Source organism: Colletotrichum siamense (assembly GCF_013390195.1).
Source record: "Colletotrichum siamense strain Cg363 chromosome Unknown KSG_Cg363_contig09, whole genome shotgun sequence".
Classification (NCBI taxonomy): Eukaryota; Fungi; Ascomycota; class Sordariomycetes; order Glomerellales; family Glomerellaceae; genus Colletotrichum; species Colletotrichum siamense.
The window spans coordinates 3174013-3188970 of record NW_023501022.1 but is presented as its reverse complement, the minus strand read 5'-3'; the positions used below and the strand labels follow the sequence as shown (position 1 = coordinate 3188970).

Below are 14958 nucleotides of genomic sequence, written 5' to 3'. Positions count from 1 at the left end.
AGGCTCACATCCGAGTAGTCCCAGCCCGAAAAATCTCTCATCAATCCCACGAGGTCTTTGAGTGTCCAAGAATTGTTCATGACGTGGAGTGGCACGCCGCAGAACTAATGCCAGCTTATCATCTGGGCATCACCATGCACGCGCATGATATCGCGTCGTCGCGAGGTGACCGGCGACTCGGATTGCGACTGATGGTCAGTGGCGTTAAAACTCTTCCAACACTAAGCCTCTCAGCCTCCAACCTGCCTGAGACGTCGGAATTGAGTTGGCTGGCGGCCGGACCTCGATCCTCTTTTGGATGGTGTACCACACAACTCCCAGCGGGAACAAGGACTCGACCGGTGATGTTGTGCAGCCGGGAGGGCATCCCGGCTTTTAGCTCCCGGTGGCTCGAAGGAGGGGGCCAGCTGAGCTTCTAAGTGAGGGGTTAGACAAGTCGCCAGTCGTCCAGATGTTGATGACAACATGGCCCTAGACATGCTAAATGCAAGCGAGGTGAGATAATCAGCTGTGGTGATTGGTCTGGAACACCAGGCACGAACATCGAACGGGAAACATGTGTGGAAAAAGGAATTTACGAATGGTAAGGGAAGAATAAGAAAGGGTTTCCCCTCTGATGGCCATCCTTGTGCATGTTTGGCTCCCCTGCAGCTTACCCATGGCATTTCGCCACCATTTTGCCCGGAGACCCATTTCTCATGCAAGTCGACTCCTCTCGATAACATGGTCAATGGCTGTGAATGCCTCTGATTCTGGGGAACCTTGAAAACAGACAGGACAGGGTCAACTGAAGGAGACATGGTAGTATCCTCAGGTAGGCCAAGATGGGAATCCTTGCGGCAAATCCCATGTTCATCCGATCAGAACATTCCCGATGGCATCGTGATGCGAGTTCCGCGAACCGAACTTCATCATTGCAACCCCCAAATGACGATGCGGATCTGATTTCTAACTAATTGACATATCACACTGCGTTCCTTGCATCCGCTCACACTTCCCATCCGACTAAAGCACGACGTAGTCCAGCCGTCACACCTTAGCCTCCGAGTCCAGGCTGGGCGCCGGTCGGCTGCTGCGGCGCAAACAATCTTCCCTATTCCCTTTCTGGAACAATCGCGTAGTCCGCAGTCCCCCTGTCGAGCATGCACGTCGCCTGCACGCTGAGTCGATAAGCAGTGCAAGCTCGCAATGGAAAAAGCAACAAACATACAGGACGCAGTGCCCACGAGCTGCACCGGTCAGAGACCTCTTTAGGCGAGCATTTGCCCTGGGAAACCGCGAATAAGCAAACATGGTCGACCCATGGCGTTGTTGGCATCTCTGCGAGATTGAAAATGGAACCGCGTTGCCTGATTTTCCCATGGGCTTCTGGAAAGAGCCGTTCCACCGTCCTCCCGCGACATCCACATCAGGGTCGTGAACCGTGATCCTCATCCATCGACGCCGCGGACTCGACAATATGGCGGCGGCAACAACAACCACAGCGGTGCCGTTGGCATCGGTCTCGACCAACGCGACGATTGGGGACGGGACCGCGACGATTCCGCTGGAGAGGCAGAGCCAGATCAGTGTCGTCGCGGTGTCCATTGTGTTCATCATCGTGCCCACGATGGCCCTGATCTTGCGGCTGATGGCGAGGCGCATGGCACACAGGGCTTTGGATGCGAGCGATTACTGCATCATCGTGGCATGTGTACGTGTTTCTGGGTGCTTGATGGAGCTTTCCTGGGGCTGACTTGGGGTTTGTTATGATAGGTCTTCTCTCACGCGCTGCAACTCGTCTCGATATTCAGTGTCACCCAGGGCGGAGTTGGGTACCTCTTCCGAGAGATCATCCCCAAATATGGACGGGGTCCCATCATCAAGTTTCTCCAAGTACGTCGCACAGGCTCAGAGCGCGTCAGTGAAAAGACCTCTTCACTAACGTCTTTGCTTTTCTTCTTCAGCTCCTTGTTGTTCAGCAAATCCTATGGGCTGTCAGCCTCAGTCTGTGCAAGATTGCCATCCTTCTTCTCTACACCAAACTCTTCTCCACACGACGCATGATCTTAGCCGCGAGGATCATGGCAGGATTCACCGTCATCTGGACCGCCGTGGCTGTATTGGTGGCCTTCTTCATCTGCCGACCCCTGTCCGATAATTGGCTTCTCGACCTCAAGAACCGAAACTGCGGCAACCAACCTGCGGCAGATGGAACACTGGGGGTAGTGAACTTGATGACGGATATCATTGTCCTGATCATGCCTGTGTCTTACTTGTGGCGACTCAAACTGGAGACGTACCGAAAGGTTGCTCTCATTGCGACTTTCTCGCTAGGAGTATTGTGAGTCTTGTCTTTGATGGAACCCTCTTGTGCTCATGGGCTGACCAAATCCCGCCTTCACAGCACGTGCATTGTATCAGCTCTTCGCTTGTATTACCTTGCACACCTAAAGTACACCGACGTCACTTTCGGCATTCCCAATGCACTCATCTTCAGTGCTCTTGAGCCTGGCGTCGGTATCACTCTGGCTTGCATACCGTTTCTGAGGCCGTTGCTCGGCCGGTCGCAGTATTCACCAAAGGGGACCGCACAATACTACACCACGGCAGGCGGTTCGGACCGCACTTCAAGACGTGTCTCAGGCAGGGATGGTTTCGCACTCGTGGCTGATGCTGAGAACTCCTCATCATATCAACTACAACAGTATGGGGAACGGGACTCCATGCCCTCAATGCCCAGCAAGGCGCACACAAGCATGGGCAGCAGCATCCAAGATCGTTATTGATCTAGATGAGTTTCAGGGAGTTCACAGCCTCCACTGATGTACGATTGATGATAAAAACAACATGATGAAATGTAATGATAACTATTCGATCAAAACAACTGGCTCAGTGACGTCCTCCGGCAACTTGCTCCACCTGCTAGTGTAGACTCTTCCATCTTTGATAACAGCCAAGACATTTTTCTCGGGCTCATCCAGAATGGAAACATCATCTAAGGGGTTCTCGTTCAGGATCAGAAGGTCCGCAGCAAACCCTTCCTTGACCTGACCCAGGAAGTTCTCCTGCCGAAGCATTCTGGCTGAATTGACAGTTGCAGACTGTAGCACTTGCTTGTCGCTAAGTGCTTGTTGTCGAATACCAAACTCCCTGCTCTGCTCAGCCTGCAAGGGGCCGAGAAGATCCGATCCGTGGCAGATGGTGACCCCAGCTTCGGCAGCAATGCGCAGAGACTGCAAGCCTTTCTCGAGTACTTCCTGGTTCTTGCGCTGGTTCTCGGGAGGTAGGAAGCCGGCATACTTGTCGGATGCCATAGCGTCATATGTGACCAGGGTGGGGGTCAGCCAGACCTTGTTCTCGGCCATGAACTCTGCCGTCTCCTTGTCGATAAAGTTACCGTGTTCGATACCGGTAACGCCGTTCTCAACTGCATGGCGAATCGCACGGGGTGTATAAGCATGGGCCGTCACCCAAGTTCCGTAGCTCCTGGCTACTTCGCTGATAGCCTTGATCTCGTCCGCAGTGAATTGCGTGTTCTCGATCCTATCTGTAGGAGATGCCACGCCCCCACCAACCATGATTTTGATGAAGTCTGCACCGGTCCGAAGTTGCTCTCTAGTCGCTCTGATGCATTCTGGTACTCCGTCAACCACGCTAGACAGACCGGCGGTGCTTCCGCAGCATAGCTGCGAATGATCGTGGGCCCCTCGGCGATCGCCATGACCTCCCGTCTGCGAGAGAGCTTGATTTGCGATGAAGAGCCGCGGGCCGGGAAACACGCCGTCCTGAATAGCTTCCTTCAACGCAAGAGTCGCGCCACCTGTATCACGGACTGTTGTGAAGCCCTTACTGAGGATGCGGCCGACGACGAAGGATTGCCGTAGATGAGACACCGTGTCATCCATGTTGAAGCCCCCGTTGAGACCAGCCTCTCCAGGGACAGAGCTGACGTGAACATGGCAGTCAATCAGCCCAGGAGAGAGATACTTTCCCTTCAGATCGACCACAATAGCGCCGTGCCATTTAGCGTAATCCGCATCTCCAACACTGACACTCTCGACAAGTCCATCTGATATCTTGACGGTCGCATTCTCGATGATAGTCCCATGCCCGGTGTCGACAACGTTGGCATTTAAGAAGAGGTAGGTTTGTTGCCGGGGAAGCTTCCACGGTTTGATAAGCTTCTCCGGAATCGCGGTTTCGGCTTCCGGTCGCCGGGTGGAAACGCCGGGCGCGGGCCCAATCATGATGGGGGCTTTGCGGAGTGTCATTGAATCAATTGGGTTGTTCGGCCTCATTCGCGGTCGTCAAAGGGACACTAAATGTCACGCGTTGTCAAGTTGATGTTTGAGAGTGAGTTGATCGGTGAGGGGAATCGACGTGCATAGGCCGCCGATAAGCCCGGGTATCGGGCACCCGCCCGGTGCGGTGTCGGCAGCTGAAGTCCCCTGGAGGATCAGTGCGTCAATTCACCTTCCTAATCAGGCATTGCAGTGAGCGGCCTTAAAATGTTGAAGCTATTGCGACTGTCATGGTGTGAACGATCACTCTAATTTTGTCATGGTTTATCCTTTTGCTACGCTCAATCGACAGCCTATTTTCCTTTGTACCTATGCCCTGCTCGTAGACTACGTGAGGACCTCAGATTGCCCTCACCAAAACTCATCCTACAGTAAGATGCGTAAGTCGATGGTCTAAAAACTTATTCTTGCGGGCATGATTATTCCGGCCGAGTTCCCATGTCCCGCATACTTATCGAGCCGTATTTCCTCAAATAGGAATACAGAGGCTTCTGGCTAAGTCTACCAATGCCGTAGATTGAACTACAACACCCGATAGCCCCACATACAAGTACTTGTCGGAATTTGGCGAGCGTTTAGATGAGGTCGATAACAGATATATTCAGCTTTTACCTAGATGCCTCCAACACCTAGATGGAATATCTTCCACGCCTACTAGATAGACAATCCGCGATGGAAAGGCAGTGAGACGACATGCCATCGTCGTCTACGCTGCTACAAAGTTCTCCGGGTTTCTCCAATTGAAATCTTTCTCGACGTTTCTCGTTCGCGAGCATGAACGGCAATTACTTGGATCAGCGTCCGGTTAGACAATTGAATAGGATACGTCTGCAAAGTCATTTACATGAGTCCAAACACTGGTAGGTAATTGGTATCCAGTAGTGCCTTCAGAAAGATGACTAAGTAAGTAGCTCAAATGCGACAGGGATGCAGCAGTTCAAACATTTGTCTTATGTATCTTTTCCTTCGCAACTGTCCTCCACCGATTTCCTACACCAATCCACCCAATGGCGCAAAACTCTCCTTCCGCCATCTCTCTTTGCGATGGTGTGCTCTGCCATTTCAGGCCTCTTCAGGCCCTCTAATTTGCCAAACCCGCCCGAACTGTGGGTGACCCTTGCTCCAAACTGGTTTAGAATGACCCCGCATCCCGAGCACGTCAGTTCCCTCTCGGTGGAGAAACTGGGGATGCCGGACCATATTACCCTCGGTCTGTTCCGGGCTCCGCGTCCCGTGCGGCCTGGACTGGTGATGAGATGCGGTCCTGCCTCCCCGCTCAGTGCCTGAAGAACTGCCTGTTTGACTCTTCTTCAATCCACATCATCGGACCGCCGAGCAGAAGAGACGAGATGCCGAGCCCGGAGCCGGGCGCCGATGCGACTTGGCCGCCCAGGCCGCGTTGTCTTACATGCAAACGCCGGAAGGTAAGCCTTGAATTGAATCCCTTGCCAACTTGAACATCAACTGAACCGTTCACCAGGTAAAATGTACTGGCGGTCCTGAGCCGTGCGAAAACTGCCGCCGTCTGAGACTCGGCTGCACCTTCAACTACCCGGAGTCGGCCGTCTCCTCAGAGCCCGGGGATCCCCACAACTTACTGGCGCCCACGGAGACCCTCACCGAGGCCGGGACCAGACGCCGGCGCATTGCCAACGCATGCGCCGAGTGTCGCGCCCAGAAGGCAAAATGCTCCGGTCACCGTCCTCAGTGCTTCCACTGTAACCGGCGGAACCTCACCTGCGTCTACCCATCCGCGCCGTCACGACGAAAGAGTCGGCATACGAATGGTCAACCACAGCAGTCTGCGTCCCCCGAGTCATCCAGTACATGCACGCTGAGCCAGGGAGCTTCATATGAAGCTGAGTCGACGCTGCAGCAGTACATGAAGACGCCTTCGCTCAACACCTCTCTTGAGCAGACGCTGTTGAGCACAGATGTCATCCGACAACATCTCGAAGTTTTCTTCGACCATGTCTACCCCTTAGGATACGACTTCTTCCACCGGCCGTCGATGATGGAAGAGTTCTATGCTGGCAAGCTTCCCCCGATACTTTGTACTTCTGTCTGTGCCGCGGCGGCAATCTTTGTGTCACGATCCCGAGAGTCGCGAGTACTCTCTATCCAATGGGCAAAGGAAGTTGACGGGTACATCTTTGCCAACCTGAACGTTTTCAAGGTTCTCAACATCCAGCTCATGGCTCTGTCAAAGTTCCAGAACTTTGCGTACAGACAGTTTGGAAAGGTGTGGCTACTGATCAGCACCGCGGCGAGGTTATGTGTGTCGTTCCAGCTGAATGACGAAAGGCCGCTGCCGCCAGACGCCGACACATCGACAGTCATCCGGCGAGAGTGTGAGAGGAGGCTGGTGTGGCACGTTTGGTGGATGGATAAGGGGCTCTCTGCGGGTTTCGACGAGTTCACCTGTCTGCCGAACCGCTGGATGAGGACGCCACTGCCGAATGCTGAACATACATTCCGTCACGGGTTGCTGAAGCAAACGAGCAAGCTCAGTGATGGCGTTGAAGCCCTGGCTGCTCATGATGCTGGAGCCAGAGCCTATGTCATGATTTTGTTTAGTCTCCGGTGCGAAGTTCTGAGGCAAGCATGTCCCCTCATCATCCCACATAGTTGAAAGAGTTTAACAAATCACAGATCAACAAAAGCAATCGTCCTCGAAAGCCGCTCCGACTCGTCCCCCGCCGCAGTCGCCAAGGCCCTGACAACCCTCAAATCCCTCCAGTCCCAGCTCGCAAACTTCCTCGCCCACATGCCTTCGCATATCCAGCCTAGCGAGCTCAACATGTTCTCTCACTCGACGACCCCCGAGTTCTCCGCCTACATCACCCTGAACTCGTGGTACCTCCAGACCTGCTGCGACCTCTACCGCACCTGTCTCCCCGGTCACGCCCGCGAGTCCGCAGCGCCGGCCTTCACATCCAAAGCGCCCCCTGAATTCGTCTCTACATGGCGCGCCCTCGCGGTCTCGCACGCCCTCCGCATGGCTCGTCTGTGGGAGCATCTTCAGGCGTTGCGGTCTAAAGGCGCGCTGCACTCGAAGCAGACGCGTCTCCCCATTGGTTTGGGGTATGGCAACATGGTTCATCAATGCACCAAGACGCTTCTCACGGCAAGGAGATACAGTTTATACGATAACCTAGTGGACCCTATGACAGACACACCAGTCACACTGGACGATGAGACGGTCGAGGCATTATGCAAGAGCAACCTCGCCTTACTCGACGACATGTCCAACATCGCGCCCATCATCGCCGTCCTCCAGCAAGACGTCAAAAGAATGATCGAGACCGAGACCACAAACCGCCATACCGCACCCGAAAGCCCGGAAGAAGCAGCCCCGATCAGCAGCGAAGTCCAACGCAACACGCTACTGAGCAGGTACCACCCCCTCTCGCAGAGCTTCGACGCCAACGCGAAGACGGTCGACGAGGTCGCGATCCAGCACTCTGACTCGCCGCAACTCTCCACGCGGTCACTGCACGGAGACGTGCCCATGGCGGATAGAGATCACTATCAAATGCACGCGCCCAGCGACATCTACCAGGCCTCGACGGCGCACCCGATAGGCCTCGGTCAGATCGACTCCAGCCTCGACGGGCCCATGACGTGGTCGGGCTTCGCGGAGAACCAGCTGGCGCAGGATTACTACGTTGCGCCGTCGCAGTTTGACATGAGCGGCGAGCTTAGCTGGTTCTTGTCAAGCTACCTCGACCCGGATCCGAGCCCGGGGGCCGGACACGGAGGAGTCTCGACGGCCGGGTAAACTCCCACGATGCAGCTCCCATCAAGCAATCCTCTTCTTTTAAGGTGCCGCCACGGACTCTTTCAAATAAGCAGCAACCACCTTCCACTGTCAGGAGATATCCAGATACAAAAAGTCGAGTCGTCTGCAAGTGAGCACGCAAGACGGGGCCAAGATGGTGTTCACCCCCCAAAAGTGGATCCCCACCGCATCTCGCCGGATCTCGCTCGCAGCAATGAACCATCGTCTCAACCTTACCCGCCGAGTTCCGGCACGCTATACCCCAGATGCGCGATGTTGCCATCTCCACCGCGTAACTGCTCAGGCATTAGCAAGCAAATCCTTGGCCTGTATTCCTCGGATTCATCGTCACGACATGTTTCGATGAGCATGCCGACCTACCCCAGGGGTCTGGGATACGTTTCCCGCATGAACATGCCGGAGGCGTCTCTTCAGAGGGCGCACCGAGTCAACGACATATAACCTCCCCAACCTCCATACCCTCACTTCCCTACCAAGTCGGCATTGAGACCCCTTCCCGAATTCACAACTCCCACCTCGTCACAATGGGCCTCTCCTCAATAACACAGCACTTCAACGCCCGCCTCGCCGCCTCCGTGCTGCTCATCGCCCTCTCCCAGTTCAACTATGGCTTCGACAACCAGGCCTTCACCTCCACCCAGGCCATGGACGCCTTCGAGCGGCAGTTTGGCGAGTACGACCCCGCCACGAAGGCGTACGCGATTCCGACGTACTTCCTCTCGCTGCTCAACAGCCTCAACTACATCGGCTTCGCCATCGGGCTGGTCGTCGGCAGCCTGACCAGCGCGCGCTTCGGGCGGCGCACGACTATGTTTGTGATGAGCGTCTACGCGCTCATCAGCGCAACGGTTGTGGTCACTTCAACGCGGAAGGAGCAGATTTTGGTGGGGCGGATATTGAACTGTGAGTGTACCGCCATTTCTACAACAAGTAGAAAGTTGATGGGTAGCTAACGAAAGGAAAGATGTCTACGTTGGATTCGAACTGTCTGTCGTCCCGGTGTACCAGTCTGAGATCGTGCCTGCGCCTGTACGAGGGATGGTGGTCGGGACGTACCAATTAGCCATTGGTGTAAGTCAGAGCCTCCCTAGATATCTTCGACCTAAATATGTTTCTAACAAACAAGCACAGCTCGGCGGTCTCGTCATCAACTCGATCTGTCGCGGCACCTCCCAATTCCAAGACAGCCGCGCCTACAGAATCCCCTTCGGCCTCTTCTACGTCATCCCTACCATCGTAATCTGCCTGATCTGGTTCATTCCCGAGGTCCGCCACCCTTCCCTCCCTTTCACCAATAAACTTCACGTAACTAACGCTACCCAGTCTCCCCGATGGCTCCTCCTATGCGACCGCACCGAAGAAGCCAAAACAGCCCATCACGCCCTCCGCGCCGGCACGATGCCCGACGCCACCATCGCCCTCGAGTTCGCCAAGATCCAGCAGTCCCTCGCCGACGAGCCCGAGCAGGGCCGCACCCGCGAGCTCTTCCAGGGCGTCAACCGCAAGCGCACCGCCATCGCCGTCGGCATGTCCTTCTTCCAGCAGGCCACCGGCCAGGCGTTCGCGAGCCAGTACGGCGCGGTGTGGGTCAAGTCGCTCGGCACGCTGAACCCGTTCGACGTCACGCTCGGCTCTTCTGCGCTGACGAGCGGCATGATTATCCTGTGCCTGTTCCTGACGGACCGGGTCGGACGACGGTATGGCTCTTCGCAGATGAATACTCCAAAACTGCATAGCTGACTTTCTCACATAGGAAAATCCTGCTCCTCGGCTCCTTCATCCAGGCCGCCGCGCTCTTCACCATGGCCGGCCTGGGCGTGCACACCCCTATCCCGACCTCCTACAAATCCGGTATGGTCGGCATGCTCCTCCTCTTCGGCTCAGGCTTCGGCCTCGGCTGGGGACCCTTAACCTACGTCGTCGTCACCGAGATCCCCGCCCTGCGCCTGCGCGACCGCTCCCAGCGCGCCTCCTCGCTCGTCAACATCTTCATGAACTTCCTCGTCAACTTCACGCTGCCGTACCTGCTCAACAAGCCGTACGCGGGCCTGCAGAGCAAGGTCGGCTTCATCTTCGGCAGCATCGCCGTGTGCTCCGCGCTGTTTGTGTTTCTGTGCGTGCCCGAGTGCAAGGGGCGCAGTCTGGAGGAGATTGATCGCATGTTCCACGAGGGCGTGCCCGTACGGCGGTTTGCGGAGCATCCGAAGTTTGAGGTGGAGGTGGCTGCGGCGAAGGGAGTGGAGGAGGAGGATGGAGTTGAGCAGCAGACTGTCACTGCGAAGTCGGGCTCGGTGGTTTGAGACGTAGTGTACTAGCATCAGAAACAGCCTGATGAGGGCTCGTGGTATTGAACATGGCTTTTGCTAAGGTAGAAAAATATGCAGCCAGATGCGTGTATCAACATATTTATCGCTTCGACACCATTCGCTTGTTTTGGCCCGCGCTATGTAAAGGCCCCAAAAGGGCTTCATAAATGGCAGCTGAAAAGGTTGCCCACGTCCTCTTCGTCCAGCATCGTACTTGACTGGATCCGCAGGTTCACGAATGCTCAGCTCAGCACCTCGTCATAGGCGATAGACTGCAGCATCAGAGAGAGCGGGCGCGGCGCTTCATGTCGCATCTGGGAACCTGGGGAAGTTACACAACCCCGCCTCCAAAGTGGATACGCGGGGGTTACGAGGTGGTTGACCCCATCTTCCCCCAAAGATGCCCCGGTTTCTGCGGTCCTTAGTAGGCGATGCGGTGAGGAGACTGCATCCGAGTTCCGACATGTGTGTTCTGAAGGCCTGTCGACAGGTCACCTACATGGCCTTTCGGGATGTCCTCAATGGTTCAATCACCAGCAGCGGCGGTCCTAGAGCCATCGCAATCGCCATTGTGACGTAGATCCCACTGTCCTGGGCTAACCTGAGGCTCGGAACCAGCGCCGGATATTCTTTGTCCGTGTCCGTACTGCATGCTCATGCCCAATTCTCAGGGCTGATACCAATGTTGCCCACACTCCATCGGTCCAAGTCCATGTTCCCGTCCTCATCACGCTCCTTCTCATCAATGGGCCTCGCAAACTCGGTCAGGAACCGTAGCATCCAGCGGTCCATGCGGTAGCTCGTGTTCATGCTCTTGCGACATAGCTCGTGGAAAGTCTTGAGGCGGACGAAGCACACCTCGAGCCCTGGCCAGTACACCCGCAAGGCCACGAGGGTGTTGAAGTGGCGCTCCAGGGTTGCCCGCGCGTTGGCAATTTCGGCCTCGTCGGTCTCGAAAAGCAGCGTGTGGATGAAGATGGACGACGTGATGACGATGATGTGGCCCAGCATGTTGAACTTGGCGTCACAGCCAGGCGTGGTGTTGGCGAGGTCGATGATACGCGACATGGAGACGGCGTTCTCTTTGCATTTCCGGGCAAAGATCTGGGCGGTCGGGGAGGCGGGAAAGCGCTGGACCTCATCTAGATACTGATAGAAGAGCAACTGACTGTAGTGGTAGTGACCCGTGTGCACAGCGATGAAGATACGGCCCAGGCCTTGGGCGGCGAAAGAATGCAGGTTGCTTGGGGTATCGCGGAGACTTGGGGGAAGCTCGAGCTCCCAGGCCTCAAGTTCCTGCGCGAGGGTCGAGACAGTCTCGTCGATGTTTGTTACTGTGGAGTCTGATGTGAGAGACTTAATGGCGTCGTTGACCTTTAGCAGGATGCTGTTAAGCTTGATCATCTGGGCTATGAGCGAGTCTTCCCGGTTTGGTGACAGGATAAAGTCAAAGTGGTTGTTGTTCGCACGGGTCATATTGAGGAAGGTTGACTCGTTCATCGGTAACGGGACGTCCATTCGCCGTTCCATAAGACGCGGGAGGTTGACACCAGTTGATGACCAGACATCAATCATGCAGAGCGACCAGTAAACTACGGGTGTGAGCGGGCGAAACAGCCTCAACGTACGGATGAGTTACGGTACGTACCTCTAATATGAATCTCCCTCTGTAACGGGTCCGGCGTGGGTAGGTTTGGGAGGTCGAGATAGTTGGCTATCCTACATGCAGCTGAGTAGAAGACGCTTTCCGCGCCTGCCTCTCCCTCTACAATGGAATAGGCACCAAGCAAGACACATGCCTGTATGCTCGTGAGAGACACATCTCGAAGGTTGAGTAGCATGTTGCACTCGTTGGCAAAGAGCTCTCCCCTCGATATCGGAGCAATGCCATTGAAGATAGGATTTGAGGAGAACCTTAGGCAAGTTAGCAAGGATTCGCTGGGGTAAACGGTCTCGATCATGACATACCTTGCTGACAACGCCATCATGCCATAGACAAGCGCCAGAGGAGCAGTCCCCTCATGCAGATCCAGCATGAAGCTGGGCCGGTGGAAGAGGGAGTGGAGACAGTCGTGGATGTACTTGAAGTACAACTCCACCAGCTCGAAGCATAGAGCCTTGTCGGAAACAGCAGCGATCGGAGTGATGCCAGGGGGGCTGGCGACGATGATCTCGGTGACAGAGGGCGTCGTCGGCGTCGCGATAGACAGCGGGCTGACGGGCACGGCTTTGGGCTGGATGATGGAGCCGGCGCGTGAACAGGCGATGTTCTGGGTTGCGCAGTATGTGCACTGGCCGCCGCCGATAGGCACCTCGCATTTGCGCCGTCGAGCGCTGCCATGCCGTCGGTGAGCGATGCGATCATCTCCAAAGCCGGACGAGGCCGGGAATGGGGGGGAAGAGAGAGAGAAAAGGATTCCCGGGGAGGGTTCGGCTGACGACTTACCGACACGCCGAGCACGCTGTTGAGTATCTCATCGTCGGGGGCTGGGCTGTGGTCGCAAGGGATAGACGGAGGAGAGCCGTGATCAGAGAGAGAGCCAGATCCTGATGGCGAATCGATAGTCCAGTCGAGTCGCGTCCACCACGTCCTTGATATGTCTCTGGCCTGAAGTGAAGTTCGCTTTCTTTGAGCAGCAACGGCCGTTCGAGTCGACGTTCGGAATAAGGCGATCAAAAAACAGCAAGTCACACGCTCGTTTCCTAGCTCCTTCCTTCCCTATTTCCCTCCTCCTCCCAGGCAGGTGCAGGCCAGGCCACTCCTGCAGCGGGCAAATTGGCACTGGCCCGGTACGGCTTCTTTCCCCCGCTTTTCAACCCCCATTGGAGCGTCCCCAGTGGCTCGGCTAACGGTGGACGCCCCTCATATGTGGGTCTTCTCCGCATGCCTGGGCCGTACGGAGGTTCCGTCTAGCCGGATCCGGTTAGCTCATGAGTGGATCCCCGATGGATTTGCGGAGCGACGAGCCGAAGGCTTTCTTCTGGCCGATGCCCTCCACGAGTGTCCCCTCCCCAAAAGCTCCTGATCCTGAACTGCACATCCAGTGGTTCAATGTCACGCTCCCCGTACCTGCAATACCGCGCCCGCATAACTCTCCGGATTCATGGCCCGTCCATCGTTGGTTCAGTTTGATAAACTCGGTATGAGTAAATGCGACTCTGCCAGTCTTGGACACACCTCCGCCCAATCAAGCTCTGTGCCCACCCCCGAGTCCTCCAGGAGACTGTCGAAATGAGGGGTCCTGAAGCCTAATTCTCGCTGGTGGAGGGTTGCGCCGCGCCAGTAGACTATCCTGGTTCGTCCGAAATGCCCGCCGATCGTTCTTGTTCCTGTCATCCCAGTCCTGCTCCAGGATGCATCGATGAGGAAACTCGCTCAAGTTCGACTGACCTCATGCAGCAGCTGACGAAAGCCTCTGCATGTCTCAAACCGCTGATTTCGCATCATCTCCGTCGTCTCCGAAGGGCCGTGTTCCTGACCCCAGACGGGTGCTCCCGCAACCTTACAATCTCTCGTCTTGCCACGCGGAAAACTAGTGAACCACCCCGTGTCGCGCTCCGGATCGATGCGACCTGGCCGCATGTCTAGAGCAATGCAGCTGCAAGTTTCAGCTTCTTCTCTCCAGATATGACGCCACTCCATCGTTCTGCCTGCTATTCTTGGCCACGGTGGTGTCTTCGGGCTTCTATAATTGGCCTTCGTTGCGACCTTTGTGACCAAAAACGACGAACCTGGATGCAAACTTTCGGCCGAAGCAAGAGGTTATCGAGGCATGTGATCATGTGTTGTCCTACCCAAGCCCTTGATACATCAGTCTGCTGCCCTCTTTCTCGCTCGAGGTTGCAACTCTAGTATGAACGCATCGCATTAGCTTACGCCTATCTTGAGGATCGACCGAAAGCCGAGGGCATCAGCCCGTCGAGAGGCTGGGTGATGAACGGTTGAATGACAATTGTCTCGGACGAAAACCTGGCCTCTGGGTGAACTGTAAGTTAGCTACTTATAAAGACATTTGGAAAGAACTGGATTTTTATGACGTGTAGAAGACAGGTCTCCCCCATGACAGCGCATATCATCTTGAACAGGCGGGAACTTGTATTTGACATACTGAGGTAGTCCTTCGTAGGCTGCCGAAGAAATCGGTACCAGAAAAAGCCGAGTTCCTTCCTGTGCAGCCGCCTGACGACGCCGATTGCTGCCGAAGGCTAAGGCCAGAGCCGAGTTACAGACAAATCCACGTCCTCGTCAAGGCAAACACCTAATCTGCCCAGTCCTCGTAGAATACAGCCGAGAGGATAATCAAAACCGGTGCAGTCCATGGAGCGGTATTGAATATGATGACATGGAAAGATCTCGGTGGTTCCCTTCGGCTTAAGGTCGCTTGCGTCGGAGATGATGTATTGCCAGGCGGGTTTCCTCAAAAGACATCGGCATAAATCGGACAGGTCCATTCAAAAGACACGATGAAAACGTTCAGAAGCATGCACCCACGCAAAACTCGCTATGAATGTCGAAAACTTTGGAAATCATCCTCGATTCGCAGCCCACGGCCAAAACACTGCTATT

General features: G+C 55.4%; 5 protein-coding genes across 5 annotated transcripts; 3 read left to right on the top strand and 2 right to left on the bottom strand.

Annotated features, from left to right (window-relative positions):
* Positions 1-1459: 1459 nt before the first annotated feature.
* Positions 1460-2768, top strand: CGCS363_v013536 (uncharacterized protein; the record flags this gene model as incomplete). Its single annotated transcript, XM_036645385.1, has 4 exons — positions 1460-1693; positions 1756-1875; positions 1947-2323; positions 2387-2768. The coding sequence occupies 4 exons, from the start codon at positions 1460-1462 to the stop codon at positions 2766-2768; spliced, it is 1113 nt and encodes a 370-aa protein (XP_036489243.1).
* An 81-nt stretch (positions 2769-2849) lies between these two features.
* On the bottom strand, positions 2850-4229 carry CGCS363_v013535 (Uncharacterized protein; the record flags this gene model as incomplete). The annotated part of the gene is made up of 1 exon (XM_036645384.1): positions 2850-4229. One exon carries the CDS (start codon positions 4227-4229, stop codon positions 2850-2852), a length of 1380 nt encoding a protein of 459 aa, XP_036489246.1.
* A 1403-nt stretch (positions 4230-5632) lies between these two features.
* Positions 5633-8064, top strand: CGCS363_v013534 (putative transcriptional regulatory protein; the record flags this gene model as incomplete). Its single annotated transcript, XM_036645383.1, has 3 exons — positions 5633-5707; positions 5764-6866; positions 6936-8064. The coding sequence occupies 3 exons, from the start codon at positions 5633-5635 to the stop codon at positions 8062-8064; spliced, it is 2307 nt and encodes a 768-aa protein (XP_036489245.1).
* A 545-nt stretch (positions 8065-8609) lies between these two features.
* On the top strand, positions 8610-10385 carry ght1-0 (High-affinity glucose transporter ght1; the record flags this gene model as incomplete). Its single annotated transcript, XM_036645382.1, has 5 exons — positions 8610-8988; positions 9050-9156; positions 9217-9351; positions 9409-9782; positions 9839-10385. The coding sequence occupies 5 exons, from the start codon at positions 8610-8612 to the stop codon at positions 10383-10385; spliced, it is 1542 nt and encodes a 513-aa protein (XP_036489240.1).
* A 660-nt stretch (positions 10386-11045) lies between these two features.
* Positions 11046-12869, bottom strand: CGCS363_v013532 (putative transcriptional regulatory protein; the record flags this gene model as incomplete). Its single annotated transcript, XM_036645381.1, has 4 exons — positions 11046-11983; positions 12040-12305; positions 12360-12725; positions 12838-12869. 4 exons carry the CDS (start codon positions 12867-12869, stop codon positions 11046-11048), a joined length of 1602 nt encoding a protein of 533 aa, XP_036489239.1.
* Positions 12870-14958: the final 2089 nt, after the last annotated feature.